The 23196-nt window shown below is 43.9% G+C and overlaps 1 protein-coding gene across 2 annotated transcripts; it reads left to right on the top strand.

Annotated features, from left to right (window-relative positions):
• Window positions 1-15958: 15958 nt before the first annotated feature.
• On the top strand, window positions 15959-20421 carry LOC105914658. Of its 2 annotated transcripts, XR_002678119.1 has the most exons (4): window positions 15959-16346; window positions 17440-17853; window positions 19141-19594; window positions 19936-20421. XR_002678119.1 is itself a non-coding variant. In XM_022827453.1 (3 exons), the coding sequence occupies exons 1-2, from the start codon at window positions 16066-16068 to the stop codon at window positions 17651-17653; spliced, it is 495 nt and encodes a 164-aa protein (XP_022683188.1). In that variant the 5' UTR covers window positions 15959-16065; the 3' UTR covers window positions 17654-19594; window positions 19936-20421. The 2 variants fall into 2 exon arrangements, 1 of the variants encoding a protein (XP_022683188.1); XM_022827453.1 differs by having other exon boundaries at window positions 17440-19594.
• The last annotated feature ends 2775 nt before the right edge of the window (window positions 20422-23196 follow it).

Genomic DNA, 23196 nt, shown 5'->3' with positions numbered 1-23196 from the left:
CCCCCCCTCCCCCCCCCCCCCCCCGCCCCAAAAAAAAAAAAAACTTTTCTACTATAGTTTCATACTGTCTATATCGAAATTTGTTTCATTTAACCTTAATTTCTAAGAAACTTGCATAATATAATTTATCTGGCTCCCCTCTTGTTCCAATCCTAGCTTTGTCCCTGGCTGTGCGCACAGCTACTCCAGATATTTCAGCTACATCCACTCCAACCGGCTCCACTGCTGCAAATCTGATTGGGATCTTTATGTTGGTCAGTCCACTCCAGAGCGTGCAGATTAAATGCCAGCAGCTATGTGTACATTGTGTGCAGAAAGACCTTGTCTGAATCATGTACAGATCGCGAAAGTAGGCTGAACCAGTATTCGAGAGCACGTCTGCATATATAGTTGTTCGTGGTGCGATGAACAAAGAAAAAGGCCAAAAAAGATGAATGTCAAATATCTACATCCATTTTTTACATGCCTAAATATTGGTGGATTTTTTTTCTCGAATATGCGAACAACTGCACATTTTTATATTAAGTAGAAGAAATTATTTGGTTACAAGCATGCACTCGTGCATGCATTCATTTCCTCATATGAGCTACTCCCCAAATAAACGACCTAATCACCGGCTGCAATTCAAAGATCAGTGCCATGTTTCTTTTTTTCTTTTTTGAGGAAACAGGAAGTGCCATGTTTGATCGGGACCTAGAATGCCTCCCGCGCCCGTAGAGATATTGGCGGATTTACGATAATAATAATAATGTTTATGATGAATTGATGATGATGCCATTCTCTATTTTGTACGTTTTGCACCCCTGAGCTCTTAACTCAAACGAATAAACATCTAGATAAGCCAAGACAAGAATGAATTGAATTTTGTTACTGTAAGAAAACAAAATGGTGGTCAAAAGCTATGCATGGCGAAGTCAGGCAAAAAGTAGCAATGTACGTGCGCCATGTGTAAGTAGTCTTTTACCTCTATTTCTTTATCACAATGGTGAGCTAGGTATGCGATTTAAGCATGAGTCCCCCTTATAAATAAAAATCAACTATCCCACCAACCAGCCATGAAGAGAGAAGGTGAGAAAATATTATTCTATTATATATATATATATGAATTTAGTCACCCATAAGAGCAAGTATAGTAGTGCTTGCTCAGCAGGCGGAATGAAACTCCACGTCAACAAAATCTGAGGTGAAGGTGAGAGAATAGGAGAGAGAGAGAGAATGGAGCCGACGGCGGGTGAATCGCCCACCCAAAGCACAAGAATCGAGAAAAAGGCATCATCTTTGAGCCCTCAACCAACAGTCATGCATGCATTAATTGTTTATATCTTCAATCTTACCATTATAATAGCTAACCTAACAGCTGATCCATTGTATAGACAAGCTATATTGTTACCTTTATATGATATGTCAATAGTATTTAGCCTTCAGCTGGCTAAATCAAGCCATGCTGTAAGCCTCCAATTTTCTAAGGACTGCCTTCGCAGTCGTGAGCCAGGCCATATAGGAAGATCACTTTTACTCCTCATTGTGGCTGACAGGCAGAATGCAAGACGCTAAGGCCAAACTGGAGTGTGCCGCCGGTCAAGACCTTACGATCCAGAGCTGAAGGTAGGACGTCGAGGCGACGCCGTTGACGACGCCGATGAAGATGGCCGACCTCGCCGTGTCGAGGTCGCCGGCTGGATGGTCGTTGGGACTTGGGAGCCCCCGCCAGAGGAAGCTAGCTGAGCACCATCGTCAGGAATATTAGGGAGGAATTAATCAGGAATGGATGCTCGGGCTGTTGGTTGTGGTTGCTAAGTGGTAGTGCAGGCGCCCTTCTATAGGAGCCATGGATGGCACTATGGCAGGTACGTTGAGGCGGTCGAGTTCGCAGCGTGTGGTTGGACGGAGTTTTGTCCGCGTAGTAGACAAGGGACGTAGTAGGCCACTAAGCCGTGTCGCTCACGTCCGATACGGCCATACGGGGCGCAGTGCTTCTGTGGCGTCATCTACTACCCGTGTACACCAAAGCTGCCGGGACTCGTTCTGTTTGCAAGTCAACGAGTCAAGCATTCATTGCGTTCCCGCGTGTTTAATTTAAGTATTTAACAGCTAGCGCTTACTAGGTGTCTAGGTCAACGCACCGTTCTTTGAAAAATTAAAACAAAAGGTTGTACCAAGGGACGTGACAACGAAAGGGAGAAACAATGAACCGAATTTCGCTCTCAAGGGATCCCAAAATTACCATTAAAACAACTACGACGAAAGCACTCTCACAGCAGTAATAAAGGAAGAGGAGGAGGAATGAAGAGCTGTTTGTTTCTCTTGCTTTGCTTGCACCAATCTGAAAACCGACCAATTTCAGGAATGGTGAAAAAAAGGGTAACTGATGTGTAAGAAAAGCTACATGGAAACCGTTAGATGTCACAAGAACACGGTACATCGGGCTAGCTGGGCCGCGCCGCGAGTCCTCAAAATTGGACGGACCAAGGACAGGGCCCACACAGTGGCCTCCGACGTAGGCCCTGTTTGTATCCGCTTATAAGCGGCTTATGGGCGAAAATAAGCGAAAATCCCACCCAAACGCCTCGCTTATTTTTCACTTAGCACACAAGCGGCTTAGCCCAGAATCCACAAAACAACTGGATCTCCGATTTTCTGGTAAGCAGCTCGGGAGACGCTTATCTCGTAAGCGAACTCCCTTTCCCCCGATACCCTCTGCCGGCCGCCGCCTCCCGCGCTCCGCCGGCACCTCCCTCCACGGCCGCCGCCTCCCGCGCTCCGCCGGCGCCTTCCACCTCCCGCCACGGCCGCCGCCTCCCGTGCTCCGCCGGCGCCTTCCACCTCCCGCCACGGCCGCCGCCTCCTGCCCTCCGCCGGCGCCGCCGCCACTTCCTTCCCCCCTACCCTCGGGCAAGCACGCCCAGGCGACCGCCGCCGCTCCTCCCGCAGCCGCCGCCACTCCAGATCCCGCCGCCGCCACTCGCCCCGATCCCGGCGCCGCCCCCCTGCAGATCCCGGCGCCGCCCCTGCCAGGCCCCCACCGCGGGCCGCCCCGCCACCGGACGCCCCTGCCGCAGGAAGCCCCCGCCGCCCCCGTCGCAGGAAGCCCCCGCCGCCCCCGCCTAGGCGCCGCCTCCGCCGCTCCCACCTGGGCGCCACCTCCGCCGCTCGACGCCCCTGCCCCCTGGATCCGGGCCCGTCGGCGCCGCCCCTGGGGTGGCCGGCCTGCCTCTCTACCTCCGCCCCTGCCAGGCCCCCGCCGCGGGCCGCCCCGCCGCGGGCCGCCTGGGCGCCGCCCCCGCCGCAGGACGCCCCCGCCGCCCCCGCCTGGGCGCCGCCTCCGCCGCTCCCGCCTGGACGCCGACCCGCCGCCGAAGGCCCCTGCTGGAGCTACACCTGCCTTTTTCTTTTGGAGACGTAAATAAATTCCATAAGATATTAGATAAATAAACAGTACGCTTTTCAGTTTACATTCTTTTTTATAAAGGAAAGAAGTCAGAAGTAGTACTAGCTCATAACTCTACCCAGATATTATGAACCAGATTACTATTCGGTTCAAACAACCACGTCAGTTTTTCCCCAATCTATAATGATACTGATCAATGCATATAGATACTCATAGGTTGTATAAGAGAAATGATACTGATCAATCCATACTAGACCGATCTATCGTATGAATTTCATATTATTGTAATGTAATTTCTATTTAACAAACTCCAAAGGCATTAGAATATTGTCTTCTCCTCAGATTCACAATAAAAATGAGCTATTATCAGCCTTAGGGGCATTCAGGTCAATTTACCAACCAGGACAGATAATCGACACAAAATAATCAGGATTGCCAAACACCCTGCTTATTCAGACAGCAGATTCTCCAGGCAGCAGGCTTATCAGATAAGCTTGCTTGCCAGATAAGCGAGTTCCAGAAAAGCGACTCCAAACAGGGCCATAATCGACACAAAATAATCAGGATTGCCAAACACCCTGCTTATTCAGACAGCAGATTCTCCAGGCAGCAGGCTTATCAGATAAGCTTGCTTGCCAGATAAGCGAGTTCCAGAAAAGCGACTCCAAACAGGGCCGTACTAGGCCGTTTCTTATGTCCTCAAAAAAAAAAAAATCACCCGCCGCGTCCTCTCGAAAAAGGCCGAACACCGCCGCGGCGCCGCTCCACACAACCGAACCATCCTCTCCGCCACGCCGCGCACGCCCCGCACGCCGCTTCCGGAACCTTCCAGAAGGATCGTGGAGGCATGGCGGTGCATCTTTCGAGGGGAGGACCCGGTGGCGGTATGGGCGGCGGCGGGGCGCCGCTGGTGCTGCAGGTGATGCACTGCCCCCCGTGGCCGGGCGGCCATGCTACTCTCCGACGGCGACCACTCCATCTCCTGCGCCCTCCGCCCCGACGTTGTGGCCGCCTCGAGCATGCGCACGGGCGCCATGGTCCGCGTCACCACGCCCGAGTTCAGAGCACAGGTGCATACGAGATGCGCATCGCTTCCCACTTTGCTCGTCTGGGTCGTTTGGTTTTGCGGGGGAACAATTCGATGACGAACCATGAGGTGGTGCCCCGTGAATTCCTGCATTCTGGTTGTTGTGCAGTTGAGCGAGAGTTACGTGGGGGAAGGTTCCTTGCTGTCAAATAAATCCTGGTAGCATTAGGGCACTGCATTGACAAATTATGCTTCTAGCAAAGGCAGTGTTTGATTTGCAATAGTCATTTGGTCTGTGTGCCCTCAAGCAGTAACACTCTGGTATCGATTTCAGCAGAAGAAACTATTGATGCAGCAAATCTGGTAGATACTGCCCGTTTTAGTTCAGACTTTCAGCTGTAGATATTCAGGAAGTTGCAGGATGTAAATTGCTTTAGTGATGTCATCCACCAGTCAGCCAGAGTTAAGTTTGGTGCCGAAGGAGTTCTGGACTGCCAGTTAACCCTGGATAAGATGGAATGCCACACTTGTTTAGAATAGGACCAGTTAATAATAAGGTGGTTGATAGTTTCTGATTCTTGCCCGCAAAGGACACAAGCGTCGTCATCGTGAAGGTTATGCCTCTTTCGTCTCGAAGCTGTCCATACGACCATGGAGAGCAAGCCACACAAAGAAATTGCATTTGGCAGGGGCTCTGGATTTCCAAAGAGTTTTTCCTCCAAAGATGGCATGCTGTCCAATAAAGAAAGCTCTATATGCTGAAGCCGTGGAGAAGCTGTGATCTCCTGTCCATTTCCAAAGTATCCTGTCCTGGACATTATCAACAAGTGTGATCAATCTCAATCTCTCCCAGATGTTCAGGTAGTCCAGCAAGACTTGGACCGTGAGAGCTCCAGTGATGTCTTTGACCCATCTTCTGTCCTGCAGGCCTTCATATACGGTTCTCCTCTTCCGTGTTCCAGGGCCTACTGCTTGATATAAGCAAGGAGCAATTTCAACAATTGAGCGACCATCGATCCACCTATCAATCCATAATAACGTTAGTTTCCCATCTCCGACTTGCATGGATGTGGAGTAAAAGAACATGGCTGTGACAATGGGTTCGGCAGTGTCTGGTAGGGCAGCCCAGGATCTAGCATTGTCCATCTTCTTTAACCACAGCCAACGCATTCGGAGAGCATAACCCATGATCTGCAAGTTTGTGATCCCAAGACCTCCAAGTTCAGCGGGTCGGCATACCTTTGGCCAAGCTAGGAGGCATTTGCCCCCTGCAACCATTGCAGTTCCATTCCACAGAAAAGCTCTTCTTCATTTATCAATACACTTGATGACCCATGGAGATATAGAAATTGCTATGGCTGTGTGGATAGGGACAGCCAACATCTTGACCTTACCATTACCGCGCGACCGGCCTTGCTCATCAACTTTGCTTTCCACATTGGTAGACCTTCGCTTATCTTGTCAATTAGGGGTACAAGGTCTTTCTTATGCAGTCTTTGTGGAGACAGTGGAATTCCCAAATACCTACATGGGAAAGCTTGAAGACGACCTGGGAAGAATTGTAACAACATAACTGTATCCTGGAGATCGCATTGAATAAGAGAGATGAGGCACTTCTATAGGTTTGTGTGTAAACCAGAAGCACCCCCAAAAACATCCAGGATGACTTCGGTGGCCACCAAGTCTTGCTGCAATGGAGACAGAAACAATCAACATCATCGGCATAGAGATATGTACGTTGTTGTATGCTGTTGTTGCCCAAGGGGGACAGAACACCTTCTGTATCTGCCAGGTTGATCATGGAATTCAGGACTTCCATTGCGAGAACAAAGAGCATGGAAGAGAGTGGATCTCCCTTCCTTAGACCCCTGGCATGACAAATTCGCCTTCCTGGTGCTCCATTGACAATGATTCTGGTGCTAGCTGTGGAGAGGATCACGCTAATCCAATTGAGCCAACATCTCGTGAAGCCCATGTGTTTTAGAATTTGAAGCATGAATGTCCAGTCTACGGAATCAAATGCCTTGGAGATGTCAAGTTTGATCAAAGCGCATAGTACCTTGCAACAGTGAAGTAACTTAGCTGATAGTTGTACTGCTCGAAAGTTGTCATGCAAAAGGCGACCTTGTATGAATGCACTTTGATTTAGCTGAACCAGGTTCTATAGTTTGGGTGCCAATCTGTTAGCCAGGACCTTAGTGAAGAGTTTGGAGAAGCTGTGCATCAAGCTAATGGGGTGGTAGTCTCCAACTCGTAGAGTGTCTGCCTTCTTTCGGATGAGAACCATGTATGCCTAGTTTAGAAGGTAGGGACTGTGGCTATCCAGGGTCCATAAAGTGTGAAAGGCACGCATTATGTCATGTTTGATGATTGGCCAAGCTGTTTTATAAAATAAACCTGTAAATCCATCAGGACCTGGTGCCTTGTCAAGTGGCAAATCTTGGATCATTCACCAAACCTCTTCTGAGAAGCAAAAGTCTGTATGGGTCATGTCAATAGAAGGAATACCCAAATGCTGAAAATCCAAGGAAACCGTTGGCATGTGAGACATCCCAAGGATGTCCTCAAAGTGTTGGAAAACTGCCTCGGCTTTAGCTTCTTCATGTACAATGTCTAGGTCCCCCAGTTTGAACGAGTGGATGTAATTTTTCTACTGCGATGGCATGCTTGCATGCGAAAGAACTTCGTATTCGTGTCCCCTTCCGCCAGGAAAGTTATACGTGATCTTTGGCGAATGAGGGTCCTGAGTAGTGAGGCAAGGTCAAGGCATTTGAGTTTCATCTTGTTGCGAAGGGTTCTTTCATGAGGTGCTAGTGTCCTGGATTCCTGAGCAACATCAAATCTAAGTACCAACTCTTTGGCAATTGCTATATGTAGCCGGACACTACCAACATGCTTAGCGCTCCATTTTTTAGTGCAACCGCCGTGTTGCGAAGCTTATGATCGAGGGTCCGAAATGCACCTGCTTCAGGCCAGGAGGGTGGGCACATCTATGCCTGCTCAACCATCTGCATGTAGCCCTCATACTTCGGCCAAATTGATTCAAACCGGAAGCGTTTGAAAGCTTTGGGGACACAATCGGTTTGCAGGAGGAGAGGTGCATGATCTGAGCATTGTGATGAAAGGGCTTGTAGACTGGTCTGTGTAGAGAGATGCCCAATCTTTGTACATGAAAACTCTATCAATTTTTTCCATCGTTGGGTCGGCCCTTTCATTGCTCCAGGTAAACAAATGACCGTGTAAATGTAGCTCCTGAAGTTCAAGATCATCAAGGAAGCATCTAAAGTGACCCATCATCCTTCTGTCAAGGTGAGAGTTATTTTTGTCTTCAGCTTTTTAGATAAGGTTAAAGTCACCACATACCATCCACTTGCCCGTGCAACCATTCCTAACATCATGAAGTTCAGAAAGAAAGCGGACTTTATCCTGGTCGGTCTGGGGGCAGTAGACGCATGTGAGTCACCATTCATCATTTGTTGACAAGTGCTTGATCATGGCGGTCAGTGAGTTATCACGAAAAATTGGAGTAGACGCTTCCCAGGTCTCCCATCTCCAAGCTAGGATCACTCCCCCACAGGTATTGGTCGCAGGCAACACATAAAAATCAAAGTCTGGACCTAGGAGGTCTAAAACTATCGCATCATTACAGTCATCAAGCTTAGATTCTTGCAGAGTCAAAAGAGATACATGTTCTTGAGCGACCAGGTCATGTACCACGTTCCGTTTAGCTCTAGAATTGAGCCCACGGACATTCCAGATTAACAGATTTTCACTAGTCATGTTAAAGTTTGATGGCGATCAAAGATGTTACAACCTTGGGGGGGCAAGCTCAAGGCTCGACCTCAGCTACCGCTGCACTAAAAAGCGGCCGACCATCAGGAATTAATTCATCCAGGGCTTCACATTGGGAGACTGGCAGGTTGTTGGTGAAGATATGGAGGAACTCTTGGAAGGCCACAGCATCCAGAGGCCCTGAGGCAGACGAGGTACCCAATTTCGTCATGAGCATGTTCTGCGCTTGCAAGGTTGGGTTTATCACTCGATACCAAGATTTCTTGGCCAGACTCTCACTCCTCCTGATCACCGGGCGTGGAAGGTTGGGATGGCGTGTGTGCCTTGCGTCGAAGGGGCTGCTGCGCCAATGCGACCGACGATCTTGCCCTGCAAATGGAGTTCGCAAAATCAGCGATGATGTTTTTAACCGGTGTAGAGGCTTCCGGTGGGAAGTGAAAAGGCAGCGTCTGAGAGGAGCCTCTGGTGATGGTAACAAAATTATCATGTGCTGAAGTGGGCAATTTAGGAGGTAGGGCATCATCGAAGCGTACCGCTTCGAGGTTGGCTTCTTCATGTTCTGGACCGTACTCGAGGTTGAGCGTTGCCCGCAACCCATCTTGCAAGGTTGTCTCAGGATTGCACTCCCCAGCTTGCAGCACCTCTTGCACGATTGTGCCTTCTGTACAGATAAGTGGGGCGTCAACTTCAGCTAGGAGTCCCCCCTGTTGGCCCTCTGTACAAACGGGTGGGGTGTTAATCACATCCAGGATTCTCCCCTGTTCCATCGTGACATTTTCCTCTGCCTCTTCATGAGGTGGAGCAGGCACGGGCACAGGTGGTGACGGCCCACAACCTGAGTACCATGCTGCTTCCAGCATCATTGGGTAGACAGGAAGTCCTTTGATTCAGTGGTAATTCTGATCTCATGGTCCATTTGGTTAGAACGCAATGCACGGACATTCAACAGGGAAGAGCAAACGACAACACAGATAGTGCTCAAGATTACGGGGAAGGTCTGGGCATGGATTGCTGGACGGTTCACAAGCCTGTTAACTTTTGTTTTAGATGCTCCTCATCCTAATGCACTTTACAATTGGTCGCACAATGGTGCACATGTAGCAACTAACTAGTAAACTCTTTGTATAGGGCAGGTCATCCGATCTAGATGACAAAGTCCTGCCCACTGTAAACTCGCTTCTTCCCTCTTAATGAATACGTGCTAAGCCACGGTCGCAAAAAAGTAAATTGCTTTAGTGATGACCTTCTAATTGATTCTGGCTGTCTAGTGTTGGTCTCATATATTCCCTGTTGACTAACTCGTGGCATCTCTTTCTGTTTTAAAATGATTTTGATGCTTTAAGTTGTAATTAGCACTGGTTGGTGTAGGTTAAGTTACTGTAGTTCGTTCAAAGCCTTTGATGGCTTTATGTTTTTGGGGTGTATGAGGCTTGTAGACAATTTATGTCATGTCTTCTAGTAATATAATATATCATCTAAAATACTTGACTCTAGGAACAGTATTTTTCCTTTCCTGTTTATTATGAGATGACTTCAATTCTTACTTTCAATACTTTGGTTCGTAGACACGCTCAAAATTTGGGCCTGTTCTTTCTTTAATGTCCTAGTAGCCATATTGGTGGAAAGTGATTATGGAGATGTGATGCCCATGTGGTAACAACTGAATTAGTTTTATTGTCAAGTTCCCTAAATCATTTCCTTTATTGCTCATAAGATGGATACTGTGTAAAGCCAGTATATGCCTATAGCCTTGGCTTGTTCTAAAACTACAGTAATTAACAAGGTAACAACATGATTGAAGGTACATATTGTTCAGACTTGCTGTTCTATTTATTGAGCACTACCAATCCAAGGAACTCACCATCCTCTGTTACTTATGTTTTCATATGATATCTCTGGAATTCAGGATCATAGTCCCAAGTGAACTTGAAGTGCTGCAGACTGAATGGGTGACAATTGGGAATCCCAAGCCATATCGGCCCGCCCACTGGAAAGTCAAGCATGAAAAATTAAATTTTCAATTAGCGTCCAGTTTCTTCCGAACTGAACACTGGAGCCTATTCTGAAGGCACGGCTTGAAACCGCCTTTGACAAGGGGGGTGGACGGGTGGTGGTTATGTTGCAGCAGCCTGTGATGCAGGTGATTCGTGCGATGATATCAGAGAAGGGAAAGCTTGAGGAAATCCATCTGGTCCTTTCCGATGGCGTGCACTCACAGAATGCTACATTAGCATCCCACCTGAACCACCTGGTCACGAACAATCACCTCCGAATGGGCACAGTTGTCCGCCTCCTCGAGTTCATGTGCAATACCATCCAGAGTACCAGGTGAGAATCTTTCCTTGTTCTGGCTTCCACACAATACATTTATGGGCAATGCTAAGGTACACCCATTACTTCCTAGGAGGTAAGAGTTCAAATTAAATCTGAACCACTCAATATCAGGAGAGATAAAATAATTAAAAAGGAAACAAAGAGATAAACAACCGGTTGAGCAACTCCAAGAGTATCCTAAAAAATTCTTCCCCAAAACTATGTATTGGGGGTTCTTCCAAAAAAAATTTCCCCCAAAAGCATATCAGTCCACAACAGATCGCTAATAAATAGCCCCCAATATTTCAAACACAGGCCATGTCATCGTATTGGGCCCATTGGAAGGGACGCGCGGGTGTGCGGGAATCAGGATTGGGGGAGGAACGCCAACGCTAAAATATACGCGGTGGCAGGCTGTTTTTTAGCGTCGCTAAAAAATTGGGGAAGGTTTAGGTGGATTGTTGGAGTTCATTTTTTCTCTCTTTTTTCCTAAAAAAGGTATTGGGGGTAAGATTAGCAGTCTCTTCCTTGCATCCAGGAGGAACAGGTACGCATGTGTATGCATGCCGACATGCAATTTGTTATTTAAATTCCGTTCGGTTGCAACTAATGACATGATAATTATTTTATGTTTCTTAATTGGGCACGGTTAGTATTAGTAGGTCACGTACATATTTTTCTTTACCAGAATTAGTTGCACACCTGACTTTTGCCTTTGTTCACCCCAAAAGAAATAACGTTATCGATGGTGTTCTACAAAAAACGTTACAACAAAATCACGCTAAGATCTCACCATTTTTTTCACGTTGCAAAACAGGAGGGTCTATTTCATCATGCTCAAACAAACAAAATGATGCGAGAAATTACGTCTGGATCACTTTTTATTTTTTTTACGTTATCAGAAAAACATTGTGAAAAAAATGTTGCATCTCACCAATGTGTCACGTTACATCATTGTATGAAAGTTAGATCTGCTATATATGCAAGTTAGATCTAATATAGAGATATTTTCCCTATTTATCCTATTTTTTCAAAATAAAATAATATACAAATATATATTTCATCTATTACCTGCCACGAGGTAATAGTTATTCAGATCTAACTAAATGGACGGTCCATAGTCATTTGGGTGTACCTTAGCAATTCCCTACATTTATTCTTTAACTTCACTATGCGTACAGATATATATAGCTCATATACACCAATAATAATGGCATATCACATTTGGCTTTCTCTAAATGAATTAATCTTGCAGCAATATTCTTTTATTTTGCTGTGTGATCTCAACTTATAGTATTTGTGTTCCACCTAGGTTTTCATGTTAGTTGTTGCCATTAGAAGTTTTCCCGAGCCATAAGCATTGTTTACTTTTGGTGCAAAGTGATTTCAGGGAGGGGCTGGGTAGTATATTGTACTCCCTCTGTTTGTAAATATATGGCATCTTGGACATTGATCTAATCAATTATATTGAAACTTGGCTGGTATCTTTGTATGAATGGGATAACAAAAATGAGTTGTTAGTATATCATGAGAAAGAATCTAATAACACTGTCGAATGACCAAATGCAAACAGTTCTTTATAGTCAGTGGTCTAAGTTAAAGACATTTACTGCAAGCTTTTTTGGATGTCATTTATTTATGCAGAAGGACTAACACTCAAATCAGTGTCACATGTATTTGCCAGAGCTCTTGGTTTTCTTAGTCTTAAGACTGATCACTTAGAAACTGCATTTGGTCAACGGGGCCATATTATTAAATTGTCTGTTGCTGTTAGCTATCCTTTGATTGGGACAACTGAATTTCTTGATCATCTAAAAGTGATTTTTTTCTCGGCTGTATACTTTAAACTTTGAGTGTGAACTTATTTTTGGTTGAATGCTCTATTGTTACTCCTCTTGTTCTGCTGTCAGTTTAGTTTTGATCGATGCTTTATTATTTGACCCACCGTTTCTCTTACTACAGCAAATGTCATGTTGCAGATAATGGCTATAAGTTCCCCCACTCAATGTCACACCATTTGAAGGAGTGTCACATACTCAGTTTAGTATTTTCTTGAATTTTGGTTCTTGCTGATCATCAAAGATCTTTTGTAACTGAGTTTATTTCTCAACAAGTGTTAATGCTATGATTTAGATTGGTTGGTAACTTGGTACTGTTTCTGGAGTACTACTTGTCTAATGAATTGACAATACTTCACTTACCTTTTATTTTTATTTTGTCATGCTTCTGAAATCAATATGGTCAGTGTTGTCCGACTTGAAGTACTTCAAACAGATTATGAGCTGATTGGAAGTCCAAAAACATCTGAGCAGGGCAGCATTGGAAAACCTTATGGGCTCCAGATTAAATGTGGTGAACCGAATCGTGGATCAGTGCCCAATTATGCTCAACCAGATAATGCATCCTATTCTAGTGGTCAAGGTTTGAAGTGGCTCCTGACTCGGGGTGCAGTAGTGGTAATGTTAGAGGGTACAATGGCGATGGAGCAGCAGCCAGTGATGCAGGTGGTTGATGTCTCACTAGTGCGTCAACATGAGTTCAACACGTATTGCGTTTTGCTTTCTGATGGTGTCTACCAGGAGCACGCCCTTCTCTTTCCTGACATGGAGTCATGAACCCCCTGGTTGAGGGTAACCGACTCCGTACTGGTTCAATAGTTCGCATCCTCTTGTTTCACTGCGGCACCTACATCAGGTATGGTCTCCTTGTCCTCTGAAATAGATTACTTGACTGGATGTAGAATTTTCTGGCAGCTTCTTGGTTTTATTAATGCTGTATACTATTTATTTTGATTGAAGCTGGATGTGCCTTTATCTCCACTTGAATAATATTATAGTTATGCAAAATTGAACTTGTACCAGACAGAAAGAATGTATCCTATTCCTTGCCTGTGTGCGTATTCACTCGCACATCTTTGGGAGTATAATGCATCCTGATCATCGTTAATTTCCAAGGCCTGCCGATTTATCGCTTTGTACAAATAAACTCAGCATCCTCTGTTATTTAACCTGCTGTGTGTTGTTGGTTTCAGAATTCAGGGTTTTCTTTGTGAATCTGGGAGGTGCTTGAAATAGAATGCGAGCTGATAGGAAGCCCCAGATTCCACAAGCTTGGACTAGAGCATAAGGAGCTGTATGTTAATCGTGCTGCAAATTTCCCAGTGCTACATGAGCAAAGCTACGTCGCCGCCCTGGGTCCGCTGGAAGATGCGGCAAAAATGGAGTGGTCAATCGCATCCTGGGGACAAATCCACGCCTGAATTGCCTTCGTTCCCCTTAGCCCGAGTCATTAACAGGGTCGAGCTCCCTGTTCATGGTGCATCCGGCTAGGGAAGGTGCTGCCGAAAAATTCCACAATTTTGTAGGGATTTGACTCATCCAAGTGGTTCCAAATGTAAGCAACTTGATCAGCCACTCTTTTATGTAAAGGGTAGCTCATTTCTTGCTTTAGAAATAGAGAAATCGGTGGTTTTTTAAAGTGGAGAGAATTTTAGCTAGCGATATTTTTTATTCATGTTGGAGCTCTAATTCTTCTTGTGGTAGTTTGCATGTAACTAGGTGTTGATAAGTTTAATATGTTTGATCAAAATCCATGAGCTCTATTATTAGGAGAAATTAATCTAGATGTTGAGAACTAAATCAACGGGGAGAAAATAATTTAGAGAAATTAATCTAGATGTTGAGAACTAAATCAACGGGGAGAAAATAATTTAGGATGGTGGGTGTTCTTGCTTATAGCAAGAGTAAGAGAACATTTGAGTTTTTTAATGTAAATATTTTTCTATGAGCCAAAAAATGAATATTAATTATTTGATTGGCATGATTTTCTGTAAAAATGTGACTCAAAAATTAAGATACTACAAAATACATCCGATCTAGTAATATACTGATTTCGCTTGATATACCATTTTACTGCACAAAGTTTTTTAAATATTTTACTGGTTTGTCAATTATCTGATCCACAAGTGCCGATGAATTTTACAAAAAAAATTTACATTTTTTTGCAAAATACAGTACAGACGCAAATGCTCATAAATATACGTACATTCAACTCTATGAATACATGTATGCAACCATTCCTGTATTCCTATATAAGCACCTCCGAGAGACTGAGCCAGCAGATTCTCGAGATTACGAAGTCACCATTAGCGCCTTGCTATCAATGGGCATGTCACCTACCACTGAAAAATAGAGCTAGTTAAATTTTAAAATTAATCCAGAAAAATGCAAACGCCAATGCTAAGTCGAGGACTCGAGCCTTAGTGGGGATGTTTCACCACAAGGAACTTTACAATTTTTTTTAACGGCTCTTGAACTTACTAGAAGTGAACATTATTTTTTTTTGAAATATTGTACACACTTTTATATTAATGTCCCTGAGTTTTGAACTCTAAAACAAATAAAAGTATGTAGTGTTACGCAAACGAAATTACTATTACAGTAAAAAATAGTGGTAAAAACAATGTCAAAACCTGGCATACATCCGATGATAGGAACATAAATGTAGCCTTGGAGCGTAAGGGTCTTTTTCCTTTTTCTCTTTTAAGAAGAAAGCAGTCTTTATAAAGGTATCCATTGTTTCTGGTGAGGTAGGGGGCCTTGAGCCCCTTTATCTACCCTAGCACTCAGTTACGAGTTGTCGTTGTGGAATGGCAGGTTTAGAATGAGTTCGCAGTGCGTGGATGGGAATGGAATGTGGCTAGGAATGGGATGCTAGGTGAGTTTTGTCCGTGTAGCGAATGCATGGAACATCGACCGTGTTGGACTTTTGCGGTTAGCCATGTCCTATTGATGTTTGCTCCATGTGTTGAATTTTGTTTTTCTTAGTTGCGGAAATAGCGCCATGCTGTTCATGGATCATGGCAGGTGTGCTGATTGTGGGCATGGTTGAACCTTTAGCTCGGTAAACATGCTCTAGAATGTAGTAGAAACTCGAATGGTGGTTTCTTTGGACATTGTTTTTTCTTTTGTGCATATTTATTTTTTGCACGGAACATTTTTCTTTGTTCTCCTATTATTTTTCTTCGTCCGTGGAATAAATTTAGTTTTACTAGAATATTGTTTCTCTTCTTCAGATATTTTCTCAAAACATTTTTCCTTATTCTCTAAAAAATTTATAGTTTTTACCACAATTTTTTAAAAAATTTCTATCTTCATGGAAGTTGTTGAGTTAGATGAATACAATGATGGTACAATTGTTACAAACTAATCACAAAGATTACATGAAAAAGGAAAACAGAAATCAAAGAAAACCAGGGCTAATCATTTTCTCATAAAGTTGGGCTGTTGATTTCCTGTGCTGGGTTTTGGTGCTGGGCTCCGGGCTGCTCTATCTCTCCCGTGGTGGGCCGAACTGGCTGACCCGACCGGACTAGCCTCACTCTACAAGAAGAACCCCGCGTCCTCTCCAAACTGAAAAAGGAAAGGAACATCCCCACAAGGCCAGACACCGCCGCGGCGCCGCTCCACACAAGCGAACCATTTCTCTCCGCCACGCCGCGCTCCACGCGCCGCTTCCGGAACCTTCCAGAAGGGTCAGTGGAGGCATGGAGGTGCAGCTTTCGAGGGGCACGGTGGCGGCCATCTGGGAGGACCCGCCGGCGGTGCCGGCGGCGGGGGTGCCGCTGGTGCTGCAGGTGGCGGACTTGCGCCCGTGGCCGGACGCGCCGGGATCAGGATGGCGCGCTATGGTGCTCTCCGACGGCGACCACTTCATCTGCGGCGCTCTCCTCCCCGACGTCGCCGCCTCGCCAGCCGCCGTGAGGATGCGCAAGGGCGCCGTGGTCCGCTTCCCCGACTTCATGTTCAGAGTGCAAGTGCGTAAGAGGTGCGCGTCGCTTCCCACTCTCTCGGATCGTTTGGTTTTCGGTGAACAATTCGATTTGGAGTCTCTATGGCGTAATGGGAATCATACACTGAAGATTCAGGTGACGAACCATGAGGTGAGGTGGTGCCCCGTGATTTTCCTGCATTCTGGTTGGTGTGCAGTTGAGCGAGAGTTGCGTTGCGTGGGGGGAGGTTCGGTTTGGGGTTCCTTGCTGTCGAATCCTGGTAACAATAGGAGACTGCACTGATAAACATTGTGCTTCTAGCAAAGGTAGTGCGTGATTCGGAATAATGATTTGGTTTGCATTCCCTCCTCAAGCAGTAAACACTCTGGTATTGATTTCAGCAGAACAAACAATTGATGCAGTACATCTGGTAGATACTACTCGTTTCATCTGTAGATACGCAGTAAGTTGCAGGGCTCTAAAGGGGGCCATTTAATTGATTCTGTCTGTTCAGTGCTCATTTGATAATTGATATATTCCCTGTTGACTGCCTCGTGGCATCTCTTCCTGTTTTCAAATGATTTTTGATGCTTTAAGTTCATTAGCACTGGCTGGTGTGGTAAATTTACGTTAGTTCATTCAAAGCCTTTGATGGCTTGTAGACAATTTATGTCATGTCTTCGAAAATTAAGTTTTCATAGTATAATAAAATATCAACTAAAATACTTGAATCTAGAACAGTATTTTTTTCCTTTCCTGTTTATTATGTTATGACTTCAATTCTTACTTCCAATACTTTGGTTTGTACTCACGCTCAAACTTTGGGCCTGTTCTTTCTTTAACAACATAAGTAGCCATATTGGTGGAAAGTGATCCTGGAGATGTGATGCCCATGTTCTAACAACTGAAGCAGTTTTATGGTCAATTTCCCTGAATCATCTCCTTCTTATTATTGCTTATAAGACTGACCTTGTGTAGAACAAAGTTATTCCTATAACCATGGCTTTCTCTAAAGCTAATTAACAAGGTAAAAAAATGGTTGAAGGCACACATCATTTAGATTTGCTGTTCTATGTATTGAGTATTGCCAATCCAATAAACTCACGATCATCTGTTATTTACATTTTGTATGCTATCTTTGGAATTCAGGCTCATAATCCCAAAAGAACTTGAAGTGCTGCAGTCTAAATGGGTGACAATTGGGAATCCCAAACTGTACCAGCCCGCCCACTGGGAAGGCAAGCATGAAGAATTGAATCCTCAATTAGCGTCCAGTTCTTCCATACTGAACACTGGAGCCTATTCTGCTGGGCAAGGCTTGAAACAGCTTCTGACAAGGGGGAAGGTGGCGATGTTGCAGTAGCCTGTGATGCAGGTGGTCAGTGTGATGAGGTCAGGGCTGGGAAAGCTTGAGAAATTCCATCTGGTCCTCTCCGATGGTGTGCACACACAGAATGCTACACTAGCATCCCACCTGAACTGGCTGGTCAACAACAGTCACCTCCAGATGGGCACAATAGTCTGCCTCCTCGAGTTCATATGCAATACCCTTCAGAGTCCCGGGTGAGAATCTTTACCTGTTCTGCAATTGGGTCCTTGTGCAATATAGAGCGGATGTTTGAGGTTTCTGGCTATCACTTAGATGGTTCACAATACATTTATTAGTTACCTTGTGTACAGATATATAGCTCATATACAACAATAGTGATGGCATATCACATTTAGTTTTCTCTAACTGAATTAATATTGCAGCAACATTCTTATACTACTTGTGTTCCATCTAGGTAGGTTTGCGTGTTCACTGTTGACACTAGAACTCTTCCTGAGCCATAAGCATTGTTTTGGTGCCTGGTAATTTCAGGGAGGGGCTGGGTAGTATATTGTAGTCTCTCTGTTCGTAAATGTATGACGTTTTGGACATTGACCTAATCAATAATATGAAACTTTGACTGCTATCTTTTGTATGTAAAGGACAATAAAGGAAGTTGTTAGTATACTATGAGCATATTTTTCCTCAAGAATCTAATTACACTCTGTGCATATGACCAATGGAAACAGTTCTTTTATAGTCAATGGTCCAGGTTAAAGATACGGGGCCATTGCGTTCATGCCCCTGCTTTGAAGTGAAATGGTGATTTTGCCCTCGTGTTTTCAACTTTGTGATTTTACCCCTGCTTTTTCAAACCGAAGAGAGTTTGCCCGTGTTCTGTGTAGATGACTTAACGGTGTCAAATTTGCTACGAAAAGACAAGTTTGCCCACTGGAAGTGTTCTCGGGTGTAGTTTATGCAGAAGGACTAACACTCAAGGCAGTGTCACATGTATTTGCCAGAGCTCTTGGTTTTCTTTGCCATAAGGCTGATCACTTAGAAACTGCATTTGGTCAACGGGTCCATATTATATTATTAAAGTAGAAAAACAAGCAATAGTGTCTGTCACTGTTAGCTATCCTTTGATTGGGATAAATGGATTTCTTAATTTTCTTAAAGTGATTTTTTTAGGCTGTATAGTTTAAACTGAATGCCAACTTACTTTTGGTCGAATGCTCTTTTATTAGTTATTACTCATCTATAAGTTCCCCAACTCAATGTCACAGCATTTGAAGGAGTGTCGTGCTCAGTTTAATAAAAATATTTTCTTGAGTTATGGTTCTTGCTGATTATTAAAGATCTTTCATAACTGGGTTTATTTCTTGAAAAGTGTTTTATGGTAGAGCACGAAGCATATCACACTTAAATATGAGGAATATGTTTATGATATGATTTAGATTGGTTGGAGCACTACTAGGCTAACGAATCACAAGTACTTCACTTACCAATTTTCCTTCCGTCATGCTTACTTCTGAAATCAGTATGGTCAGTGTTGTCCAACTTGAAGTACTTCAAGCAGAGTGTGAGCTGATTGGAAGCCCAAAAGCATATGAGCTCTGCAGTGTTGGAAAACCTTATGGGGTCCAGATTAAATGTGGTGAACCATATCATGGATCACTGCCCAATTATGCTCAACCATATAATGCATCCTATTCAAGTGGTCAAGATTTGAAGTGGCACCTTACTCAGGGCGCGGTAGTGGCAATGTTGGTGGGTAAAATGGCAGTTGAGCAGCAGCCAGTGATGCAAGTGGTTGATGTCTCACGACTGCGGCAACAAGTTCAGCACGTATTGCGTTTTGCTTTCTGATGGTGTCTACCAGGAGCACGCCCTTCTCTTTGCTGACATGGACCCCCTGGTTGCAGGTAACCGGCTCCGCAATGGTTCAATAGTTTGCATCCTCTTGTCCGACTGCGACACCCGCATGGGTTACAGGTATGGGCTCTTATCCTCTCAAATAGATTACTTGACCGGATGTAAAGTTTTATGTCACCTTCTTGGTTTTATTAATGCTAGGTACTATTTAAAGTGTTTGAAGCTGGATGTGCTTTCATCTCCACTTGAATAATATTGTAGTTATACAATATTGAACTTATGCAAGACAGAAATAATTTATCCTTGCCTGAGTGCGCGCGCATGCGCATTTGCACATCTTTGGGAGTATAACACATCCTTATCATCGTTAATTCCAAGGCCTACCGATTTATTGCTTTGGACTATAAAATCAGCATCCTCTGTTATTTAACCTGCAGTGTGTTTTTGGCTTCAAAATTCAGGGTTTCCTTTGTGAGCCTGGAGGTGCTTCAACTGGAATGCGAGCTGATAGGAAGCCCCAGATTTCACGAGCTTGGACTAAAGCACAAGGGACTGTTACAACTGTATATCGAGGTTGCTAGATATCTCCCAGTGCCACGACCTGGGCAAAACTACTTCAGGGTCCTGGGTCCACCGGAAGATGCAGCGAAATGGAGTGGTCAATCCCATCCTGGGGACAAATCCACGCCTGATTGATCAGTTACTTCACGTGCTGAGTTTTCTCTTGTTGATATGGATCATTGGTTGTCGACACGGTTGGATCTGTTGTCTTGTTGCACATGCTGTCGGATGCAGAAGAAACCCCAACGATGATGTTACCTTATGAAGATCACTCATTGCTAGCTTTGCGACATGTTTCTGTTTTCCCAAGAAATAGGAGTAGGATTTTCCAAGGAGACAGGAACCAGAGGATCAAGATTAATTCATAACTAGGCTGCTCTAAATCTGTCTTAATCTTTATGCTGATCAATCCAGAATGTTCTGCTAGACGCTGCAAGTCTCTGAAAGATTCGCATGACGGTGAAGTAGGCTGTTGCTGTATACATAATTCATGTGCAAATCCACACCTACCTCAAATGGGTATACCCATTAGAAATGAGGAGGGTAGGGTATGTTCTAATGACGAGGGTAGGGTATGGAGAAGGTACAATTTATCTATTGGATATACATAGTATCTAGTATAAAATTAATTATCCATTGGATATGGGTGGGAATGGAAAGGGTAAGGATTGGATAATATATATTTAAATTTGGATACGAACAAGAGTGGTTTTGTCCATACCCTCCCTAGTGGCAGGCTTACGATGAAGGCCAGCTGCTTTAATACATACTCTCTTTGCCTCAAATTAGGAAAAAGTTCATTTTACTCCCTTCACCTATTCACTCAAATTATAGATCATTTTGAGTTTTTATTTATACTTTTACTATTCATTTAGACATAATGTATATCTAAGTGCATAAAAAAATTTATAATTTGAAACGGAGAAAGTACTGGTTGGACAAATGAATTACTGTTACAGTAAATAAAACAGTGGCAAAATGATGACAAAACCAGGCAGAAAAAAGAACCGGCAACTAGCATACATCCAAGACAAGAACGTGAGGCGCTCAGGGAGAATTGTTAAGGTGACACCGCAGTCAATACCTTTTGTTGATTAATCCAGGCCATCGACTTGACCACCGGAGGCCACGTGGCAACGTGAACACCGTAGCTGAGAACACCATGTACTCAAGTACACGTCTACATGACCAGGAATGCTATGTTGGAAATATGTGCTATGTTGGATTTTATTTGGAGGAAAAATATATAGATAAAAAATAATGCAAGCATATAACACATGTAAACAGGTAACATACTGATTAGAACAGGATTACGCAATGAAATTACTCAATGATCTCACGCAGAATGAAGTCGAACGTGTTGAAGTAGATGTTGCAGAATCACCAAGCGGTCGCGTGTAGACGCTGCCCAAAAACCTGATTGCCGACCCGTGCAGGAGTCTCGCTGCAGTGGTTTCGGAGATCCTGTTTTCCTTCAAGTCCGGTGCACGCCGAATTCAAAGGTCGACGAGGTGCAGCAGCAAGAGATTCAGCACAGCGAAAATGGAGTGCGCGAGTGGGGAGACGAGCGTGTGACAGCATGCCTTACAACCAGGATGTCTCCCGGTGTTATAGGCCTCGTAGTGCATCAAATTCCCCTCATCAAGCAGTAGAAACTGCCCATTTGAATGACAAAAACTGTTGTAATCAAATAGTAGAAATCGACGCACTTTATTGCTGTTTAAAACGACAGTTTCAATCACATTGAAGCACCATTAGGCTCAGCATAAAAAAATATATAGAAACCGCACAAATAGTCACAAGTCACATAATTTTTTCACGCGAAAATACGCACAGGCTGCACGTACGTATAGCAACGGTCTCCTTCTCTCTCATATGCACCTATCTTATATAGAGAGGAGACTCTATATTTAAGTAAAGTAACCTCTCCTTAAATTAACAATATAGGATTAAAGGTTGTACATGCTTTGAAATTTTCAACTTGGACCACACACATGGACCTAAATCCATGCTACACCGAGAAAGTGGCGAAGCCGGGGGGGCACGCTGGGGGTGTAGCTTGCAGGCGACAGAATTTCATTGTGTCGCACGAAGATAGCAGCGAGAAAGGCCATCATACCTGTCAAAATAATGGCGCAAGCGCATGTTCAGGGGGTGTTTAGGTATGTGGACTAATTTTTTGTTCAGGTCACATCGGATGTTTGGATACCGATTAGAAGGATCTAATTATAAAACTAATTGCATAAACCATAGCTAATTCGTGAGACGAATCTATTAAACCTAATTAATTCATGATTAGCACATATTTACTGTAGCAACGCATGGTCAAATTATGGTCTAATTAGGCTTAATAGATTCGTCTTACGAATTAGCCTTTATTTATGCAATTGGTTTTGTAATTAACTTATATTTAATACTTCTAATTACTATCTAAACATTCGATGTGATAGGACTAAACTAGTCCTGTGGAACCAATCAGGACCACATGCGCGTTGATAAATACGAGGCAGTGTGCATGTAAGCAGTAGAAGACAACAATAATGACATCATCCACATGTATGCGAATTCGAAACTAAAAAATTATAAATCTTGAATTCTGATTAAAAATAAATTTTGATTGAACCATTATATTTTTTCCGATAAGAGTTTCAAAACAAGACAAAACTTGACTATATTTGGATAATATTTATTAAAAAAATTATATACGGTATAATTAGTTGTGATTTTTGCAAATAAATGTTTGAACAATAGAAACAAATGATTATTTTCTTCAAACAAAAAAAATAAATATTAAGAATAAAATAATGGTATAACATGAACAAAAATACTGAACATCACGAACAATTAGTTGCTGCATTTGCGACGTGGTTCTGATCTCCACTTCACCATCGATTATTTGGTAATTGATTCGCTAAAAATGGTTGAAGTTTCATAATGCTTGGAAATTCAAAAGCGTGAAGAAAGGCACCGAGCACCAAATGAGCTTCCGAAATAGGAGTTAGCGAGGAAACAGGAACTAGAGCTTCAAGAATTCTTGCGTTGACGCTTTTCTAAAAAAAATCTGCCCAACTGGTATAGCCTGTGGTTCAAGCCTATTGTCCCTTCATTTCCGATCAAGTAATGTGGTAGCCGATCAAGTAATGTAGTAGCCGACTTCGCTT

Source organism: Setaria italica, chromosome VI (assembly GCF_000263155.2).
Source record: "Setaria italica strain Yugu1 chromosome VI, Setaria_italica_v2.0, whole genome shotgun sequence".
Classification (NCBI taxonomy): Eukaryota; Viridiplantae; Streptophyta; class Magnoliopsida; order Poales; family Poaceae; genus Setaria; species Setaria italica.
This window is presented reverse-complemented; position numbering and strand designations above follow the sequence as displayed.